Source organism: Ptychodera flava, chromosome 10, assembly GCF_041260155.1.
Source record: "Ptychodera flava strain L36383 chromosome 10, AS_Pfla_20210202, whole genome shotgun sequence".
Taxonomy (NCBI): Eukaryota; Metazoa; Hemichordata; class Enteropneusta; family Ptychoderidae; genus Ptychodera; species Ptychodera flava.
This window is the reverse complement of record NC_091937.1, coordinates 10,293,265-10,316,483: the sequence shown is the minus strand read 5'-3', so window position 1 is coordinate 10,316,483 and position 23,219 is coordinate 10,293,265. Positions and strand designations below refer to the sequence as shown.

At 38.1% G+C, this 23,219-nt stretch overlaps 1 protein-coding gene across 1 annotated transcript; it reads left to right on the top strand.

Moving 5' to 3' along the window:
- Positions 1-2,733: 2,733 nt before the first annotated feature.
- On the top strand, positions 2,734-18,722 carry LOC139141416 (alpha-N-acetylgalactosamine-specific lectin-like). The gene is made up of 5 exons (XM_070711041.1): positions 2,734-2,848; positions 2,981-3,047; positions 4,328-4,530; positions 5,048-5,165; positions 18,495-18,722. Exons 2-5 carry the CDS (start codon positions 2,990-2,992, stop codon positions 18,581-18,583), a joined length of 468 nt encoding a protein of 155 aa, XP_070567142.1. The 5' UTR covers positions 2,734-2,848; positions 2,981-2,989; the 3' UTR covers positions 18,584-18,722.
- Positions 18,723-23,219: the final 4,497 nt, after the last annotated feature.

The following is a 23,219-nucleotide window of genomic DNA, read 5'->3' as shown; positions in this document are numbered from 1 at the left end:
AATCGATTTCTGCTTCTGAGAACGATCTGAAACAAGCACACACAGAGCCTCATTTTTTACTTCTTAGCCCATTGTGGAGAAAATGACTTAATTATTTTTAAATGTACAGTGTTAGTCAGGTCAAATCATCGATTAAAACTTACTGCCTTTTGTGTTATCTTTGCTTGTGCATGACGTAAATGGCTAAACCCGAAATTCGAAAGAAGTACAGTACAAACAAAACCGCTCGCATAAAACGGGCATAGGAAAATTTGCATGTCGACGCCCGTTTGTATACATAGGTTTATCTGTACCGCCATCATCGGATCCCTAAGGCTCCTGAGTCTGTAGAACATGGCACGTAGGACCATTCTGTGAAACTTACTCGGTGACGTCGCCTGCTGACGAGAATTTATGAGGATTAAAACACCTTTAAGAGTACAGTTATTTCTTTGATGGCGCACCGTACTTGATACGCTGTTCTTGGTTCCAGAACGACCCGAGTTACTTGGGCTAATGTTTGGAAAACGGCCGAGGCCGAGACAGTTATTCATGAACGAGAATGTACTCCTGTAAAAGAGTTATTAATGATCTCACGTGAATTGTGCTTTTTGAGGATTATAACTGTCATCAGTCATCTTTTTCGGCAGGTTAAAAGTGATCTGATGTTGAGAATTGAGAACAAAAGCATTGAGAACAAAACTTCCTAGCTTCTATAGCATATGGAGATAACACTCAAAGGCCACCATGAAATAGATTTTGTGAAGAATAACTGTTATGGTTGAGGTAATCCGTGAAACACCTAGTGCAAATGACGTCGCGTACATAACAATAAACCGGATGCGCACTCTCTTCCAACTCTTGGGCATGCGTAGATTGTGTAACATTCTCTGGTAGCAACGCTGTTTATCACTAGACCTAAGCGTAAGATTCAAGGCAACTGATAGTATGGTGTGGTATGTTTGGGAAAACCAACGGTCGAACAATTGTGTCCGCTCTGCATTCGAGAACACATGCAGATCGTATATCGTTATATGGAGAAAACTGTAGTCAACGCTAATTATTTACATGTTTATTCACCAGGTCGGCAATTGCATATAGTAAATAATAAACGCTTGCTTTTTAACCGTCATTTTTGTAACAACTGTTACACTGGAAAACATTAACTAAATAGGTCTTTACTTTGCTTGATTAGCACAAGTTCAATATGCATACGTTTATAGAGTAAATGTGTTTATTATATCAATGACAATCTGCTTTGAATTGTTACACACACACACACACACACACACACACACACACACACACACACACACATATATATATATATATATATATATATATATATATATATATATATATATAAGGTATTAACAACAACAGCTAAAAACAACACACAGCTATTTTCAAGATAAATCTAATTGGAAAAATAATTGAAACTAGGCCATGGCTCATTGGAATATTGGAAAAAGTTATAATGTAAACATATGAAATGTGAAGAAATACGTGCAGAATAACATGTATCATATACTATTGTACAGATGTGCTATTCTCACATTGAAGTATACAATATCTATACCGGTGTACATAGTGCATGCTCATGTTATCAAATAAACAGCCGCTAAATTTCCTCCCAGGCATGACCCTAAAGTTAAAATGCCATCGATACAGTTTTAGTGCTGGAATGAGTCTTAGTCAAAGCATCGGAGTTATCACATTGGAAAATTCCTGTGCAAAGTTTAGCCGTCCTGGGTTGCAAGAAGAGAAGGCTGATGAGCGTAGAAGTGCATTTTATTTGAAAATATTTGGGGTTTTTGTTTGTTTGAATATGTTGAAAAGCTGAGAAAACGTTGCCTGACATCATGATTTATATTGCCCAATGACGTGCATTGGAGTCTCGGCTCCAACTTGTAAACGTCAATAGGTAACTGTCGACTAGATATGATTTTCTTTACAATGCTGAAAATGATAATTGATAGCCTGGATAGAACTGAATATTGGCCATTGTTACTGACTGTTAGTATAGACATTCGAGCTCGGCCATATTTTAATAAAGACCGATAAAGAATGCACTGGTGCATTTAAAAGGGTGAGTTCTTATGACGCAGATACATTGAACAACTAAAAACGAGTAAAGCTAATTTCAAGTTCAAGAGCCTTGAAATGATAAGTTTGTACGTTTACATTTGTGAGAATCAGAACGTGAATGAGTTTCTGCTCGCTGCGAAATTTGATCATTATTTTTGCTAGACATCGTATATATTAATGCTATTTTTTTTCTTTTGAAAACAGAAATTTTGAAACCAACGGAATCATACTCCCTAACCTTATACATTTGAAGGGAATATATTATATATTTTAACAGCTTAAATGTCTGTATTTAAGAACTACTGGTGTGATCCTCTTTGTCATTTAAAGTTTATTTGGAAATATCTTTCATTGGAACTTGTTTTAGTTCCTCCTTGTAAAACATTTAAAATGACCATGCAGGATAATTAAACTTGTTTATCAAGCGGCTGTTTGGAAGCATCGTGAAAGCGTAGGAGATATCAGATAAGTGGACGAAACCCGAATTCAAAATAAGGGCTGTACAAACAAGAACACGTGCACAAACGCGCATAGAAATATATGTTCCAGCCATTGTTTCTGGTTTGAATTCAGGGGTAGACTCATTTGCGCAGATAAAATATGCATGTTTGTACTAGATAAAATTCTGGTGTGTGATAAAATTTCAGGTGTATCGTTCTCATATGCCGATGTATGCGATGAATGTTCATCTGCGGTTCATCTGCGGTATCGATAGATTAACAGAATCCAATATCCTCCTTCCAAGGCATCGTTGTAGCCAAAGCACACTGTAAGTTAAAAGGTTAGTAATACTTTCAAATTATTTCATTGAGATACGCCTGTAATGAAAATTTATTGAAACCAATCGTCAATTATGCCCAAAAGTCCAAACTAACTTATCATGTTCCTAATCAAGGTGTGGTTTCTATCCAAGGTTGACACAATGATTTGGATTATTATTGGTATACTTGGTATAGTACATTCCGTGCAAGCCCAAAATGGTAGGAATTATATTTTTTTTACCTTTTAACAAACTAATACATTTCTAACAGTTCATTTGAAGCAATGCATCTGCACTCCTTTTAACACATCAATGCTGCAGTCATATTGCAATAAAAGTTTGTCCATCTTTCACGTATCAAGTCAATAGACTTTGATCAAGTTTCACAACTTGGCAACCTATAAATGCCTTAAGTTGGCGTTTGTACCTCTTAAAAGTTTTTCCTCATCGCTTGATTTTGCATTGTGCCTATAAAATGGAGTGGAGTTGAGAACTGTAGTGTATCGAGCATATGTGATTAAAATACTTTTATTGATGTGTTTGCTTTGGTATCCTTTCCCTTGATACTACCAGTAACATGTTTCCTAGTAAAGAATTTCTTAATGGACTAACAGTGCTATGATATTTACTCATGATACATAAATTAGTCTAGAATACTTTTCCGTATTAACCAGCTATACACGTCGGACATTGTTTATAATTGAAAAAAAAACTACTTAGGGGCCGTGGATAATTAAAACATGCGCACGGTAAACGAAACAAAGTGCGTTTGGCCTCAACCCCCCTCCCCCTCCCCTAAACGAAAGTTTGGAAGTGCGAAAATTCAACCAAGCCTCATTCTGTATCTGCATCCAACAATCGGTAATTACGTCGCTATGAAATCACGCATACTCTACCGACCGCCCCCCCCCTGCATACCCCCTCTAAAATCAATCTCTGTTCAGCGCCAACTCAACAATGACGCAACCAATAGAATAAAATGAAACTGTGTATCCAAAATGATTGTTACGATATTTTACTCGTGCACTGATCATCACAAGTATGTCAGAAGAATGCTGGTGTAGCGCCGGTGCCGTACTGGCTTGGTACACGCCAAACAATGTAGCGCGATATTTTGCAATACAGAAAAACGTGTACCGAGATGTTGCGATAGGAAAACTTGTAGTGCGATTTTTGCGCACGGTAATCGAAATACAGCCAAACCCCTCCCCCTAAACACAGAAGTTGCGTTTACTGTGCGCGTGTTTTAATTATCCACGCCCCTTACAATGACTCTTACAGTCACTATATATGTATTTCCTAAGTCAAAATCTTCATCTGCTCATACTTTAGGTGTACATACAATGAATTCACATCCAAAAGGTTTCAGGTTGTTAGCGTTTACAGAATATAATATTCGCCAGTGTTTAAGGGTATGCATGTGTAAAATGTTTATGATACACAATATCAAAATATCGCTTCGGTTCGTGTGAAAAAGTTGAATTCATCTGTAAATTACAGGCTGTCCATTTGGATACCGGGAATGGAATGGCTATTGCTACAACGTATTTACGACCAAATCTAATTATGGTGACGCTGACCATAACTGTCGAACCAACGTTTTTGGAGGCCATTTAGCTTCTATTAAGTCGAACGAAGAGAATGCTTTTATCTTCTCAATGGTGACAGAGAGGATTTGGATTGGCTTTGATGATCTGGCAAAGGTAAGAAGAGTCCGACGTACACCACACTTTAAATTTGTACTAAAGTAATAGTATAATCGAGCTTTCGATCTTGTCTGTCGCTATTTCAAATGCGAATAACTCGTCCATTGTACTACGATATGACATGCACTGAGGGGAAATCTTTTTAGTTTATCTCATTATCAAACTAGATAATTATTTAAATTCGAACAAGATCAATTCTATTCTGGCTATAGGGTGTTTTGATGCTGCTGCAGACAATCTCTACAACAGTTTACTATGATTTATAATGTGGCATGTCTTCCATACCACAATTCAATCCCATACAGTAGAAGGAAAAGAGCTACTCTGAGACTTCTGACTGATTCAAACCGGTTCATGCCAGTTTAACTTGTCCCGCTAATTGCGCCAACCCCCGCGCATGCACCATTGGCCACTTCTGTGTATCTGTAGACCACGATAGCCATTGCCTGCTCAGTGGGGAGCAGCAAGTGTGCATTTCTAATGACAACTAACACCCTTCAATCATCAATTGCAGGAAGGGGAATTTTACTGGACAGATGGGTCAGTCAATGGTTATAAAAACTGGGCTCCTGGTGAACCTAACCACACTTATGATTATGAAGATTGCACACACATGCACTCAGATGGGGACGGTAAGTTTCTGTTTTCCTACCAGGGTGTTACCATTCAGTGTACTCGGCTGATACATATTAACGATATTGTCTTTATGCAATAGGTCAAAGTTCTACCTTTTATTTTTAGTGAAAAAAACAAATAACAGTGAACCATGAGGGCAATAGACCCCAAACATATTCATGACATTTTCTAATCTTGAGTTGACACTATTCAAATTCACAAAAAGAAATAAAAGTGCAAAATACACGGTATATTAAAACTCGTCTGTACTCCCTAATTTCAAGTGACAAATCTTCAATTTTCAGAACTAAAATTTCACTTGATCTTCATTACAAAAATCTCCTTTGACTCCGTCGGTTTTATCTTGTTTTCAAGAGATGGCTGGTCACATATTGATAATCGCTAAAACATGTAATTTGCCAATGAATGGAGCTGGCGGCAAAATATGGAGCAAACGTGGACGACTTTCTCATTGTCATTGTCCTGAAAGACTGAACAAAGAACTTTCATGTTGAATCGTTTTGATCGTCGCCTTTAGAACAGCGTTGTTGTGTACAACCCATGATTTTAGCGCCCTTGTTCACACAGGGAGATAAAATCGAACAGATTCATGTCTGTGTTTGTGTATGGGCCTGTGTGTCTCTGCCGATGTCATCCTAATGTCAAGAATGAACGTTCAGGCTAGAATCAAATTAGCATATAGATATTGTTCATACATGGTAATAACTGATCAGCTTTTCGTTGATGTAGGTTGCATGATGTATATTAATTTGCATAATAATACTCTCGGAAAACTGCAACAGATGCACTGATTCCTGGCTTACATATCAATCATACAAACATGTGACAGTTTCTAGGACGTTTTAGCATTTTCCTGTCAATGATATTGCTAATTTGCATTCAGGGATGCATACTTTGCATGGCCGCGAAAGGCAATGAAACTCGTCACATATAATGAAGATACTTGATATTACTTGGTGAAGGCCCCTAGCAATTCTATGGCAGCTAATTGCCGATTTTCATGTTCAATTATAATACTTTACAATATGAGATATTTGTAAGTTGAAACCACATCAAGTTTTATGTAGCTTTGTACAGATGTTACTTTATCCATCATATAGGTACAGTATGCTGAAATGCATAAGCTCATTGGTATTCATGTCAAGCTACTGAAAATTGCATTTGTAATGAACTTTAAAATTCTGTTTCATTATCTGTAATGGCTGCGTCAAGTTTGATAACTTAATCTCAGAAATGACTGCATCAACTTTGATGATCTTTGCCAGGAATTAAGATAATAACAAGACAGGAGCTTGTTGCCAGGATAACAAAACTTACGATTTACAGACAGCTGCTTACACTAAATATACAAAAGCCAAACGTGCAGAGTGAGTATTTGTGAAGCCTGTAATTGTTGCAAGTTATTATGTTTACTAGCGGACGAGCCAGTAAACAAACATGAAAGGCGCCGCATGGTTTCACTGTTTTTGGCGGTGAATGAGTTATTACACTCAAAAGTGGTCAGGGCGATTTTTAATTGGGGGTGGTCGATTCACATAACGTTTACAGGTGCTTTTTGTTAAGATGAACAACTTTTTAGAAATAAATTCCACAACTGTATGTCAGTCAGTAAATACTAATTTCAAGCCAAGTTATGCAAAGTCATCAATAAATTTAAACTAAAATTGTACAAGCCTCAATGGTAACTGACAGCCCCTTCCCAGGTACTTCATAGTAACGTGTGCATTTTTTATACATTTTATGCAAATTGCAAATAAAATCCCACTTGCATAGAATAATACTCGAGTTTTGAAATCGTAACGGAAACGCTGTTAATACTGTCTCTCTTCATAAACAAGTATGTAAACAAATACTAGTCAAAGACGGTACAAAAAACGGTAAATCTTTCAGTGAAGAAATTTGCAAAGTCATCATGGACGAGTTGCAACGGCTATGTGCAAATTCAGCATGGGTGTTGTACCGAGGGATTCACTGGTAAGTCGGAGAAACATATCGACTGTCTGACTCCGAAAATAATGGTTGAGGTACTGCACAACAGGTGACTACCACTGTCAAACAGCGACGCATGAAAAAAGGGCACTTTTGCATTAAACATAGCTTCCCTCGAAGTTATGAAACGTGAAAGACCATCAGCAACCTACGGTGAAATGCGTGATGAGCTTTAATATAGTCTAGTTTCTCCAACTCAAGAAACTGAACGGACAGTAGGTTATTACGTCCGAAAACATTTTTCAGGCGGACTTTGACACGTAAAAGATCACTAGAGTAACCACAGAACGACTGACCGAAGATAATGAGTGTACACTCAGGATTTGCTACATGAAGTCGAAACGCATCGATTAAAGTTTGTGGATGAATGTGGATTCAAGACTAAAAACATAGTAATCCTAAGTGTGGTACCAGCCCTCGAGGAGATCGCTGTGTGGAAGTTATTCGCTACCATGATCAAAGGCCCAGTTCGACACTCAACTTGCTGGTAGGTTCCGGGGGGTGGGGGTTACTCTCAATATTTACATACGGGGGTGTGCGGCCCAGTTTAAGACATTTACCCATGTGTATTGTCAAAACAGACCCATTGTTAGGGATTTTTTGTCAAAATCAGACCCATAGTTAGGGAATAATGCAGCGAGCAAAAACCAAATAAGCCAACCAGTTGTCAAGTAGAATACTAGTAAACAAAAGTATTAACGGCCCGTGAGCTGCAATGTCATTGAATTTGTTCAAGTTCAAATATTTCCGATAATTTCAGATATTATTTTATTTCTACCAATAAAGTGACATTACCTTGAACTGTCATGAAAACAATAATTTGTTACAAAACAGTCAGGAATTTTTACATAGTTTAAGTTAATCTTAAATTTCCCACAATTTTCCAATACTTCACATAGTACAATGAAAATAGAGAATACCTTGTCTCAGTGAAGTATATTCAGTCCCATGAGATCTATTGGATGGAATCATGTTGGTCTGTAAAAATTCTTATAGGTTTATGTACTGATTTCACTGTCTGTTTGAAAATTCACATAGGGCGGCCACATTTGGGTGTGGCACCACTTTATCATTTATCTGCTTAAAAGTTACATATGTGCTCACATTCAGAGGTTCATGTAACTTATACTCAGATGTTTCAGTGAGTACTTCTGCATGGAGTAATATTAGTTTGAAAGTAAATTTTTGAAAATTCTGCCAAACGTTGCTGCTCATAGGGCTTTCACTGCAGCCCAAAGCCCCTCATTTTGTCCAATGAAAGCGTCCCCAACTTTTCTTACCACACATACGCGAAGTACGCGTACAGAGGGTCGAATCCACCTTCCACGTCATGTTAAAACTTCGCCAAATTTCCTCACAGCAAAGGTAAATATTTATGAAAGAATTGCAGATTCCATTTCCCTTACATGTTGCCCTTTTCATTATAGTATTTTGGCAAGAATTTCAACGAGGAATTTCAAAAATACCCGAGCGATAATCGTCATGTACAAAAAAGGTGAAAACACAGTCAACAGCCAAACGATCGTTAACTCGTCATTTCAGAAAAATAAGAGAGAAACTCAAAAAAGTAAAATCATAGACTTTTAGTTAACCTTCAAGAGATGTGTAATCTGAAATATTGTAAGAAATAACAGCGAAATGAAAAAGTTAAGTCAGCGGGTTTTTCAGATGTAATTTTTCATTTTACGATGTGGCGAATAAGCTCGATTTCCCATAGAAAACAATGGCGTCTAATGTACCGAACAGGTTGCACACTTCTCTCAGGTTCAAATTTTTCAAATCTGAACCAATGATGGTGAAAAGCGGCACGGCGATCCTTTGATTGATATACAAAATTCCTGTGGTTTTAGATTTTTGAATTTCTTCACGAAACTTGTTTTATTTGCATTTTATTTATTCCGATCACTGAAATATACTCTTGCCCGGAATAAAATGGCGATCTGACGGCGTTTACATACACAGAACAAGGGTCTCAAATTGGCGCATTGTAATCAGTAAGCATCTCTTAAGTTGTACAGACCAAATACCTGTAAAGTTGTCGTAATTTACACAAAATTTTAGCGAATATGAACTATGAAAATTCAAGTAAACTGTAAAAATAACACAGACCGGAGGCAAACGAACGCAGGGTCTCCACTGCAATCGTGCAGTGAACGTTATCGATCGATATTCTTTTGTCGGGATGGCCATCTCTCTTACAAACTGTTAAATCAAGGTTACACCAGAGCAAGACTTGTCTCTACATTCAAACGCTTTTTTGGCAGGTATTGCAAGCTGGTAGATAAATACAATATCTCTCTTCGACAAATGATCACTGATGGCATCGGTGACATGGGGCCTTAGTTAGTGACCACTACCTATCTGACTTACAGATTGATATATGGCGGGTGCCACATGTGGGGCAGGATGCGCTTACTATTTTCGAAACACCTGACATCACTTCTTGGTCTTTTGGCCAGAGGTCCATATATCTTTCTTTCATGAATTTGACTTTGTTTATGTACCGTCTATTTGCTGTCTGTTCTGTGCTGTTTTGTGTCTATGTTTACAACTATTGTCTTACAAATTCTGACCTAGTGTTATTGGATTATGGATTGGTATGATTGCGATTATTGATACATTGTTGTGTTGCATACTCGCCAGTCGTTCCCGGCTCACAGTGGCAGCAAACTAGGCCAAAGCGCGCCAAAATACACTGAAACGTAAAAATATCACAAACCTGAAAAAGTGTCGTCAATTTTATTAAAGTACAAGAAACCAACCAAAAACCTTGATGTTATGATAAATAAGTCAAAATATACGGGTTATTTTGGAAATATTCATGGCGTGACCTGAATAACACGAGCAGCACCCAAGCAGATTTCGATCGATAATCTATTGAAAATAAATTGATACAATGTTCGCCGTTATCAATAGCGACCGCCGATAGCGCTGTGCGGTAGGAATTTTGCTTCGCGGAGTACTGGACACTCGGACATGCTTTTGGGCCGCAGTGTTTAAACTTGCAATACTTGAAAGTATTGCTGTAAAACAATACAGTCTCACTCATACATATAACTACTGTCATAAGCTTCTTTTATTTTATTGTTTTGGATTATCACATTTATTGCCAGCAAAAAGAAACTGCTATTTTCATGAGATATTGTGTCACTGAAATAAAAAATCTCTCTGTTGAAGCTTCAAATTTCCTTAGGGACTAGTCAGTTTCTTCGGCCAGGGGGAGGGGTGGTGGACTATTTTTTGCCGCCATCAAAAGTTGCTGCCCCCCTATTTCGAATTTCGAAAACAGGATGACCCGCTTGCGCGCGACATTGGTAAAACAAAGGTGGAATATAAATAAATATATATATATATATATATATAATATATATATATATATATATTATATTTTAAACAGTCACTCTGTGTTTTAATGAAATTGTTGACATGTCAGTTGTAAGATAGAAATTTCAAAGTGTCAATTTTAAAGTTTACTACAGTATTTTAATTAGCTGTGAATGTATTTCACATATACTTAATCAGATGTCCTGAATTGTTGCACAGAAATGAATGTCAATCATTAATATCAAAGAGGAAAAAGAAGTAAATCAAAATCTTTGATGGGTGTTAAGACTTGCTAGCCATCAAATTAAATCTCCTGAGAAGCCATAGCTAGTTATTTTAGCCAAGTCTGATGTCTGCAGTATCTGAGAGGACCTTTTCTTTTAACATTGAAACTATAAAAGCACAGCTAATAATGACGAAAACTGCCTTTTGTGAACTGTTATTGTAGTTATAAAAAGCATCTATTGTGGCCTATTATAGTACTGAATAAAGTTGATTGATTGAAAAAGCATCTATTTACAGAAACCTGTGACACAAAGGAAATAGCTGCATCAATGAAAACGAAAAAATCTTGTCATTTTTCTATTTCTAAAATATGTCACTGTATCAAATATATATAGTGATATATTTATGCATGTTGCTTTCTCATACTGAATTCTCATAGAGAAAACAGAAAAGTATCAGGAATTTGTCATGCTTTTCATATGAACTGCAGATTTCATAATGGTACACTTTCACTTCGCAAACATCAAGATATCTCTGACATACTTCTCTGATTAATTAAAGTACGGCGCCCGAAGGGCGCACCCGAAAAATATGAAATATCTTGATATCTCTGATATATATGTCTTATATGTTTAAGACATGATCTGGAAGGGCGTGCTGAAAATGTCTGATATATTAATTAAGTAATGCGCTCAAAGAGCCCACTGAACATACAGATATGATTTATCTCTGATATATGTATGTCTGATATATTTAAGTTGGGTGTGCTGAAAATTATGTCTCATTATTAAAGTTACGCGCTCGAAGGGCGTGCCGAAAAATGCAACTGAATGACGAAATTTATGGCTGACACGATGCATTTTACGCAATTATGTAGCCATGTCAAAATCCAAAAACACACTGACCCCTATTGGGCATTTCAAAAACATGGTGAAGCCTATCATCAAATCAAGAACAGGGTGACCCCCCATGAATCCATCACCCCCCCCCGCCCCCTAGGCCGAAGAAACTGACCAGTCCCTTAATTATCATGCATGCTTTGCTAATGTGCTATATAAGCCCATATTTCCACCAGTCAAAAATAGAAATGGATTTTCACTGTGTAGCCTGAATCATTTTTGAGAATATGCAAAATCACAATAACTGCACAGTGTGTCCCCTGAGCTCGCTCGGCACAGCACTTTTCACAGCACATTTCACAGCACATTTCATCTTTCCTGACTTGAAGCCATGCCACGAAGCCATGCAGACGACTGTAACCTCCATAAATGTAATAATCTCCACAAATGTAATATCAACCACAATTGTAATAAAATCAACCACAAATGTAATAAAACAGTCAACCATTAATGTAACAACCCGCAACCACAAATGTAATAAACAAATTAACCATAAATGTAATAAAACTCAACCATAAATGTAATAAACTTGAACTTGTATATGGATCATTTGTTTATCAATGCCCTGAATAAATAATAACTTTAATAACACTAGTATAATGTTATTGCATACTTTCCTGAAACTAGGTTTCCTTTCCGAAACACAGAATATAGTACTTTGAGAACACTATCAGAAGAATGCGAGGTACCGATCAAACCGTTAAATAAAGGAAGTGGAACGCAATTCAAGACACTGATAATTACATGATAAGGAAGCGTCAAAATAACTCGTCAACCAGTGATACCACACAAGTTTATGACAGACGACTCAAAACAAATAACAGAGCAATATACAACCTTATAACAGAAACTTACGACACAAAACATGTTGACGAGAACATATATCACATTTCAATATAGTGAAAACAATACGGACACTACCTTGAACACAGTACAACAAATTAGACATCATAATATCTTCAGGGAAGGAACAAACTTCAAGTGGGACAACATAGGAATACAGACAATCTATCGATTATTCCACACAATTTATCCCCTGAAGACGAGTTAGAGGCGACTGATAAAGAAATTACCACAAATTTTCGAAAAACGGCGTTAAAGGATGATTGTGTTATGCAGTCTCTTCCACTCTGGAGTAGAGACTGCACTGACTTTCAGATTGCAGCTGTGTCTAGCCGTGGCCAATCGGTGTCTCTTCGTCGCCTGGAGTTTCTGTACGACGTACAGTTTATGCTGTTGGTTTCGCAATTGTACTTTCTTCTGAATCGTTTCGTGATCAGGACGACGATGTTGGAAATCGAAAATTGTTTTTGGTATTGTTTTCCAATAGTCCAGCACAGAAATGTGTCGTTTTTTTTCTGGTGCCGTTTACGGTAACTTTGCAGAATCGTCTGGAATTTCGTTTTGTCCCTTGTAAGATTTTTGAGACTTTATCGTGAAAGTGAGCTTTCAGGATGCTTATACTTCCGTTTAAGGGGTAGCGGCGAAGCTGGCTTCCAATTGGCTTCATCACCAAATACCGGCTCTTGTCTGAATTAATCAAATTGGCCTCAAACTTGCCGTTCGAAACTGGAGTATACAGCAATCTCAGCAAACTCTTTAACTACATGCTCACGTTGTTTTCCAAGCTTATTTAATTCTGTTCGTTCAACAATATGATCTCTATGGTTTATGTCACCGCACACTTTCGCTGATACACACCGGCCGTTCGGACATTTATCACGTGTATGGTTCGATTGCATATGATACAGTCCACATAGTGTTCGAGTCGAATCTCCCTGAACCTGTAGAATATCTGTCTGAATTTCGTCGATAGCTTTCTGTACACATTCTTTTTCGACCTTTAACTCGTTCGCCTCTCTTGTCTTAAGCTGTATTTCAAGTTCTTGGACTCAAAAGTTGCCGTTCCCTAACTTTCATTTACCCGCGTTTTTATCGGACCTGTGTCTTTTCGGCTGCGGTGATACAGAATGCTCCCCTTTGTCCGAGTCACTACCTTTCTTGGCACCGGTACATGTCACTCTTGTCAAACTCGTCTGATAAAGCTATCTATCTATCTATCTATCTAGAAAAATTGTATAGCGCCAAATATCCAAAGTTAAACAATGCTCAGTGGCACTTAGATTTACAATGAAAATGCTCTCTGGAAGATGTAAGTTTTTAAGCGTCTTTTGAAAATGTTGACATTAGGAGAGGTTTTTATGTCTAGTGGCAAAGAGTTACAAAGGACAGGAGCTGCTGCAGAGAAGGAGTGGCGACCATAGGTAGTCAGATTCCATCTAGGTGTGTGCTGAAGGCATTTATCAGATGAACGAAGAACACGTGATGAGGCTCAAGGTGTTATTAAATTCATCAGATATTGTGGAGCTTGTCCATTCAGAGCTTTGTAAGTAATCAGCAAAAGTTTGTAGACAATGCGATGATGTACTGGAACCCAGTGAAGTAGCATAAGTATGGGGTAATGTGGTCGGATTTCCTGGTCTTAGTAACAATTCTAGCTGCTGTGTTTTGGGCACGTTGTAACCGCTGTAATTGTGTATCGGGCAAGCCATATAATAGAGCATTGCAGTAGTCAAGCTTTGAAGATATAACGGCGTGGACGAGGTGGCACAGGAATCTCTGGACAAGTACTTTCTGATACGACCAATTTTGCGAAGGAGGAAGTGAATAGCACTGCAAATGGCACAAATATGTTGCTGGAATGTATGGTTGTCATCAAATATTACACCGATGTTCCTCGCAAATAAAGTGGTTTCAATACACTGGAACAGATGTTGATGTCAGTGAAACGCGCTGGTGAATGGTCAAATTTAGAGCGAATTAAAATGACCTCCGTTTTAGAGTTGTTTAACTTCAGCTTGTTTTGTGTCATCCACTCATAATATCATTAACAGTTTCTTCAACAGAAGATACGGCAGACGTGGTATTTGATTTCTTGAAAGACAGGTACAGCTGATTGTCATCAGCGAATTGATGGAACTGGAGTTTATGGCGGTGGATGAGCTGTCCGAGTGGTGATATGTAGATTAGAAACAAGAGAGGTCCAAGGACAGACCCCTAGGAACTCCGTATCGCAGCATTTGAGGCAGTGATCTTTGTCCATTTAGTGTAACTGACTAGGATCTGTCTGTGAGATATGAACGAAGCCATTTAAGAGGAGTAGATTTGATTCCAAGATTTGATAAACGCTGTAAAAGTATGTCGTGATCAATGGTATCAAAAGCTGCAGATAGATCCAATAGAACCAGTAAAACAATTTGTCCAGAGTCAAGAGCAGTGAGAATGTCGTTATGAACAAGGAGGAGTGCTGTTTCTGTACTATGATATTGTCTGTAGGCAGATTGAAGTGGATCGAGTAGATTGTTTTGGTTCAAGAAGTCTTTCAGCTGAGCAGCAACGACCTTTTCAATTACCTCCGACAGAAAAGGTAAATTGGAGATTGGACGGAAGCTCTTGAGAATTTCTGGATCCAGGGTTGGTTTCTTTATGATCGGCCTGACGACTGCAGACTTCAAAGAATGGGGTAAAAAGCCAGATGCCAGTAACAGATTAACAATCCATGTGATAATCAGGAGTAGCTTATCAAGACACAGCTTGACAAATGATGTTGAAAATGGATCCAACTGCATGTTTTATTCGGCAAATCCTTGATGAGCACAGAGATTTTCTCCTCTGATATTGGTTGAAAATGATCAAAGGATACTGGAGAAATGACTTCCATATCACCAAAGTCATCAGATGAGCTTCGAGCATCAAGGCTTGAGCGGATGTCTCTGATCTTTGTAGTGAAAAAGTCACTGAAACGGTTACTTAATTCCAATGCAGATGTATGGGATGGAAGCAAATTATTATTTGGTGACGATGAAATTGATGATACAATTTTGAAGAGAGACTTCTGGTCATGAGCATTCTTTTCGATGAGATCTTTGTAATAGTTTACTTTGGCGTTTCGGATGAGGGCATTGGTATTTTTGCAGGAATCACGGTAAATTTGTCGGTGACTTTCAAGTTTGGTCTTACGCCACTGTTTCTAAGCAGAGCGTCTAGTTTTCTTGGCAACTGCACTTTCGGATGTATGCCATTACAATTTGGTCTTACAATGACGATGCACTTTTTTATGGGTGCATACTTGTCAAGAAGTTCACAGAGTTTTGAATTATAGGAATGAACGGCATCATTCAGATCACTTGGTGGATCAGAGAATACTGCAATGCTGTCAAGGTCTTTCAACAAATCCTTAGTTGAAAGTTTACTCAGTTGACGATATGTGAATTCTTTTTTGAGACGATGTGGTTTCGGGAGAGATAACTTTGCAACAACTGGATTGTGATCAGAGGAGCGGAAGCCATCTACATAGAGGGATGATACGAGTGAGTCGGTGTTGGATATTACCAAATCCAATGTATGTCCGTGTTTATGGGTAGGCTGATCAACAAACTGAGTGAAGTTATATGAAGACAGAAGATCTGTAAATTTCGTGGCATTGTATCATTTATATTGTCCACATGGATGCTAAAGTCACCAATAAGAACTATATTCGATGCACATGTACCATACTTTTCAATTGTTCATCCAAACTCACCAAGGAACTGAGTGACTGTCAGCTTGTTTTTAACACTTGGAGGGGGACGATAAACAATGACAACTTTGAGCGAGATGCCATTGTATTGAAAGGTTGCTTCTGAGGCTTCAAATGTACTGATGTTATGTTCAGTTTCCAAGAAGTTAATTTCAAGGTCGATTTATAAATAAGAGCTATGCCTCCATGGGTAACACCAGTGGTTGACTTCTTTTACGGGATAGGTGTTGGAAAGAATATCCATTCGGTGTACAGTCATTGATAATAGGTTCATCCCCAGATTCTTTCAGCCATGATTCTGTAACATAGAAAATGTCACTACCTTTCTCTTCGAAGTAATCAGCAACTTCTGCAGATTTGTTACCCAATGACTGGACATTCCATGTGGCTAGTGTTAGAAGATCATTCTCCTGGGGAGCTTGTACAGTAGCTTGTACAGTAGTTAGTTCCCTTGGTTTACCTGTAGAAGATCTACGACGAGTACATTTACCAGCCCAACGCCCTCTAGTACGTTTTAAGATCTTATATTCCTTCAAGCAATTGAAAACATCAATGGGGAGTTTCTTACAAGCAGAATGTTTCAGATCTAGTAAACTTGACCTTGTATACTGTATTGGCATAGCTGGTAAAACAGGTGTAGAGTGATTTTCTTTCAAATGGCATAACTCCGATGCATCTGTCAGGGAGAAGTCAATTGATATGCAAATGCGAGTGTCATCTTCACACTGGTTCACTGAAATATGTAGGCCCACAACTAGATGCAATAGCAGTCGAAGGAAACAGAACCATCACTGAAATCTCAGGTTCTCAATGAAATGGTAGGATACAACTTGCATAAGTTGACGGAGAACATCATCATGTAAGGTCAGGCCAAAAGTGGAGAACAGGTAGTTGCTGGAAACTGCAAACTTTTCAATCTTTGGATAGAACTCTGCATATCCGACTTGTTTTCTTAGGTTGAACTGCCGAATTTTGTTGGTTATCAGACATGAATTTGGTATACCATCTTCAACGAGAACCATACAGAATACCGCCGATTTCCCGCCGCACATTTTGTGCAGCACGGTGGGAAAGTTTTGATTGGCTATACCAAAAAATAGGAAGGAGTTGTCATGGAAGCTTTATACTGAATAATTGATAACTTAAGTTTAATGATAACTTTGCAAAACTTGGCTTTAAATTACAACTGTTCACTGACTGAATGAAATACAGTAGTTGAGTTCATTACTAAAGTTGCTCGTTTTCACTAAAATAACCTGTTAATGTTGTGTGACCTAATCACCCCTAATAATTAAAAAATCATCTTGGCCTCTTCTACATGTAATCACTCAGTCGCCAGCAAAAACAGTGAGGACCACTAATTAATAAAAGGCACAAGACCACTTATTATTTTCCCATAGGCCACCACAGTACCGTTGAGCTCAATTTTCCTATTTCAAAACATTCAGCGGCACGAATCCTCTTGACAGGTGTTATGTCAATGTCAGCTGGACTACTGATGAATTTTTTGTGGGCAAGTCCACGGAAATTTTGCACAATTGTGGAAAATAGTGCCCTCAATGGTGTTTTAAACAAAATTCAGGCTCATTGTTATGATTTCTATGGGCCTTATATCTTCTCATATCACCACAGAATGCTTCAGCCATCATTCATGACAGTCTGCATTTTGATTCAAACAGAACACATCTCGACAAAAATACTTTAAATTAAAGTTCAAACCAAACAAGCATCCATGCAGCTATCACAACTTCAAATGAATTAGTGGTCTTGTGCCACCATGCGGTGCCTTTCATGTTAACTGGATCGTCCACCAGAAGACATAATAACTTGCAACAATAACAGGCGGCACGACTACGCATTCTGCACGTCTGACTTTCTTTTGCTGTAGTTCAGTGTATTCTGGTTCATATCTGGTTATCAGTCAAGTTGCGTATATTATATTTGCATCAATTTGATTATTACAAAGCAGCTTTGTGTTCCAGCAGAACACACTATAGTATCTTGTTGAACCTGCTTCCAAATTCAATTCAAACGCAAGCTAAACACATATAGATACCCTTTACAGTGAAATAGGATACATGTAATCCTTCGATGTTGTAACGCCCACATCCATAGGCAACTTCAATGTCATTTTCATAAGGATGGTTGAGAGGAAGAATTGAAATATGAAACCATACCTTAACGGCGACCCTGTAATTGCGGAATGTTTCCGTAAGGCTGCTTTTTTCAGTATGTGATAAGTTTACGAAAGAAGTGTACAATAATCCACACAATATCAGGTAATAAAGATACTCTGATTGTCATTGCAGGTAATCCAGGGATGTGGAATGATCACGACTGTAACCTTGAGTATCAGTACATTTGTAAAGTTCCAGTGAGCTCATCTTCTGGTAAATGAGAGTAAAGTTTATCAAATGAAGAATCTACGATTTTTGTCAAATTTGACAAAGATAGATAGGTTTAGGGCCACGATCTTCCTGTGTAGCCGTCAATAATTTCTAACGATCATCTTGTAATGTGGTTACATCAAATAAAATACAATTGGTGTATATCGGGTTTGTTTGTCTATCATAAGAATCGAGCAACTACATTTCTGCAACAGGAAAAAATTCAGTAGATTTGAAAGAGGCCGAAGATCAATGGTTTATTTTACGACATATGTGTCTCATTGATTTGAATTTTTTTGTTTGATTATTAGGGGCCCAGCGTAGGGGCTGGGCCCATTTGGTTTTGTTGGGGTTTTTCTTTCTTCTTTCTTCTTCTTCTTCCGTCAATTCTTTGCCAGCCTAGATCTCGAAAACCGCTGCATGTACACTTCCCAAACTTGGCACAGTGATCAGGACTAATGAGAAGTGGTGCACCTAATCCTTGAATTTTTAATTAGTCACGTGAACTGGCGGCCATATTTAATTTAATGAAAATCTATAAGTCACTACTACTCACAAAACCACAAGGCAAATCATCTCCAAATTTTGTGTGTGGCATGCTTGTACTATGCCCTTTAAACTTGCTTAATAAAATTCTTAGCGGTCACGTGTTCTTGGCCGCTATATTTGATTTTCTGAAAAATGCCATTTTAATCTTTAAAAAATATATTGGACGAGGGAGGGAGGCTTTGTGTATAATGTATAATACATAGGCACTAGCGCAATACTAAAGATAGAGCATAGAGCATAACTTTAAAGTTTGCCACGAAGGGAGTCATGGTATTCTCAGTGTCAGTAGAGAACACATTGATAACAATAAAAAATGAAAAATAGTCCTTAGGCATAAGGGACTTATGTTATTGGACGAAGGGGGAGGGCATAGTGTATATCGTTTAGTATAAAGGGATAAGCACCATACTGAAGAAAGGGCCTATCACTTTAATTTTGTCACGAAGGGGGACATGATTGTCTCAGTTTCAGAAGAGAACACTTTGATAACAAGATGCAAAAATGAAATATTCTCTTAGGGCTTAAGAGATTTATATAATGGGACGAAGGGGGTGGGGCTTTGTAAATAATGTATAATATACAGTCACCAGAGCATACTGGAGACGGGACCAATAACTTTAAATTATGCCACGAACGGGGACATGATATCAACAGTGTTAGTAGCGAACATGTTGACAGAAACATACAAAGTTAAATTATTGTCCGCCGGCATAAGGGACTTATGTTATTCGACGAAGGGGGAGGGCACAGTGTATAATGTATAATACACAGGCATTAGCGCCAAACTGAAGACGGGACCTATGACTTTATTATGCCACGAAGGGGGACATTATATTATCAGTGATAGTAGAGAACAATTGATATTGTCCTCCCGCTCACGGGACTCGAGTTATTGGACAAAGGGGGGGGCGCTTAGTGGATAATGTATAATATACAGTCACTAGGTCATATTGAAGACGGGGCCTATAACTTTAAATTGTGCTACGAAGAGGGACATGATATTCACAGTGTTAGTAGCGAACAGTTTGATAGAAACATGCCAAGTTAAATTATTGTCCTCCTGCATAAGGGACTTATGTTATTGGTCGAAAGGGGAGGCCATAGTATATATATATAATATAAAGGCATTGGCACCATACTGAAGACATGTCCTATAACTATAAATTATGCCACGAAGGGGGGGACATTATATTTTCAGCGTGAGTAGCGAAAAGTTTGATAGAAACATGCAAAGTAAAATTATTGTCATCGGGCATAAGGTACTTATGATATAGGACAGAGGAGGAGCTTTGTGTCTAATGTATGATGTATAATATATAGGCACTAGCACCATATTATAGATAGGGCCTATAACTTTAAATTATGCCACGAAGGGGGACATGATATTCTCAGTGTCAGTAGAGAACACATTTATTGCAAGATTCAAAATAAAATATTGTCCTTACGCTCAAGGGACTCGTCTTATTGGACAAGGGGGGGGGCTTAGTGTATAATGTATAATATAGAGTCACTAGGTCATACTTAAGACGGAGCCTATAACACAACACAAAAGACAACACGAAAGACAGCCAAATGCCTCCAGAGCCGATATGATTTATTGGCCAAACGAAAGACTATACACAACTCAAAACACAAACGTCCAAAGGGACGAACAGAATCGGGTCTGTCTTTGAAACCCATACCAGACGGCCTTTTTCAAGGCCAGCAAATTCTCCAAACAAGAACTACCGTAATACAAATACAAAATACAAATCTACACAATACCGTGTCACCAAACATAGAAACAGGAAAAACAACAAAACTGCCAGAAAATACGGTACAAGAGGAGACACCATATTATCTCAAACACAGTGAAACACCGTACAAATGCCGAACGTAGCATAAACATAAATAAACAACACGAATCTTAGATTCATCAAAATCTATCATTGCACAAGTTAAGAGCAGCAAAAATCAATGCACTGGGCAAGGTTGAAATTCATCCCAACACCAAATCGTCCCCACAGAGTTCATCTCATATAAAACGCAAACATTAGGAGAAGAAAATCAAATACACTATGCTAAACAAATTGACCAAAAAAGACAAATTCAAACACAAGTCTCGATGGACTCCACAAACAACTAAGAAAACAAATCGACAGATTTAATTCTTACATAAAACATCAGGCCACCTGAAATCTACGCTTCATAAGCCTGATCAAAGGTGAAACACTAAGATACATCAGAACTTGAAACACAAAAATAACTTTGTTTCAAAGGTCAATACACTTAATGCAGATTAATCGAATGGCAAAAACAACAGGAAATGTCCAGTCACATCGCAAGCACAGTTCGCCGCACGAATTATGCAACTAGAACACAAGCGAACCAACGAAGAAATAAAGAAAACACTATAGTCTTTACAACGAAAACTATAGCAATAATATATATAAGAACACAAGCTATAAAAGCAGCAATGTGCGAAAACTGGGAACACATAGACAAAGACGAAACACTATAGCCTGATAAAATATTTCCACAACAACCGATCATCGCATACAAAAGAAATCCACATGAACATAATATACAATAAAATCTGCAGCTAGTGAATACTCATATATATGTCATTGAAGTTCTGTGGCACGTCAGATATGTGAACTGACTAGTGACTCAGTACAGCTGCTTTGTTTCCATTCATCATATAATCCATGGACCACCACAGCCCTTCGTCTCCCTTAGGCATTTTCTGTCTCTATGTTTTTCAGTTAGCTAGGACATTCAGCTATCATTATCTGCTTATTTGCCATTAATCTGGTGGTGGATATGACCGTCAGCCCTGTCGCCATGGCAATGCAGTGGTAAATATACGGCATTTTCAGAAAACGCCATATAATTGTAACTAAACAACATAAAAATACAATATAGGTGTCTAGCAATATGTATTTGAAGTTGGCCAGTTGACTGCGATCACAATATAGGTCATCTAAGGTCATGATCATGCCTAAATAGGGTCGTTGCCAAGGCGACGCCTGTTGAAAAAAATCTTATTTAGGAAAAAGGACGTAAAAATCATATCTTTGGAACAAAGTATCTAGGTATATACATTTGAAGCTGTTGGGCCATTTTCCTATGCTGAGACAATAATTTTGCAAAGTCAGACTGCAGCATCACGTAGCACGTTTTTCAAAACATAATTACGCTTTTAAGATGGCCGGGAAACCCCTGCACACCATATGTTGTCAGAAAGCTGAGTATCTGACCTTTTACTGCGTGCAGTTGCAGGCTAAAACTCCTGAATTAGATTTTTGATTCATAACTTTATGACACGTGTCCTTCGAAAGATGAATCTAGGCCCTTTTCATGGAAATCCTCAGTTTTCTTTCCGGAGATATTATCACTACCAAAGTGTGATTTGCCTATCTCCTGTGACAGCAGAAAGGTTACCAAACTAAACTCTTTTTAAGGTGTAAAACCTGTGCCTGTTTCTTTGCGACCAGCTTTAAGCCGTTCTTATCGGATCATCATACTCAGCAATAGTTCCCATTGCTAGTCTTCCAAGAATACGCAGAGTAATCTGTTACCACGGTACTTAACAAACTCAAGTCATGTTCTGTCATCCAATTCGTTATCATAAAATACCAAGGTACCCTGATGAATGAAATAGCTCCTGATTATGTAGTAGCAGTGTCTGTGTATAAGATATACTTTTTCTTCCACTATTAAAGAAATTATAGCACGTGCGCTGCCAAAATTATTGAGAAGTGAATACTTTTAAGCCCCTAGCCCCACCCCACCCCACCCCACCCCATCTTGTTGAAGGAGTATTCACACCTGCAATTTTGACATCCCTCTTTTCATCTCATTTAATTAGGATAAATGTTCAATTATTCCCTGTTTTTGCCTCTAGATCGACCTTTGACATTTTGACCCACATTTTGTAGAAGTCGTAACCGTTGAGGAGCGTAAATTGACGTCACCCCAATCCCAGAATCAGCTTCTCGTGACTCTTCTAGTCGGCACTAGAACTGTGTCAACATGACGCCACTCAGAATCAGATCCAAAATTGCTGATGTAACTTGACATGATGGGATAAGGTGAAATTCATCACCAACATCGATA

What these genes read in the sequence shown, in the direction of transcription:
- LOC139141416 (XM_070711041.1), top strand. Translation starts at nt 2,990, where the DNA reads ATGATTTGGATTATTATTGGTATACTTGGTATAGTACATTCCGTGCAA. An exon ending in GCTTTGATGATCTGGCAAAG is followed by an intron (nt 4,531 to 5,047) that starts GTAAGAAGAGTC and finishes CATCAATTGCAG; the next exon opens with GAAGGGGAATTTTACTGGAC. An exon ending in CATGCACTCAGATGGGGACG is followed by an intron (nt 5,166 to 18,494) that starts GTAAGTTTCTGT and finishes TTGTCATTGCAG; the next exon opens with GTAATCCAGGGATGTGGAAT.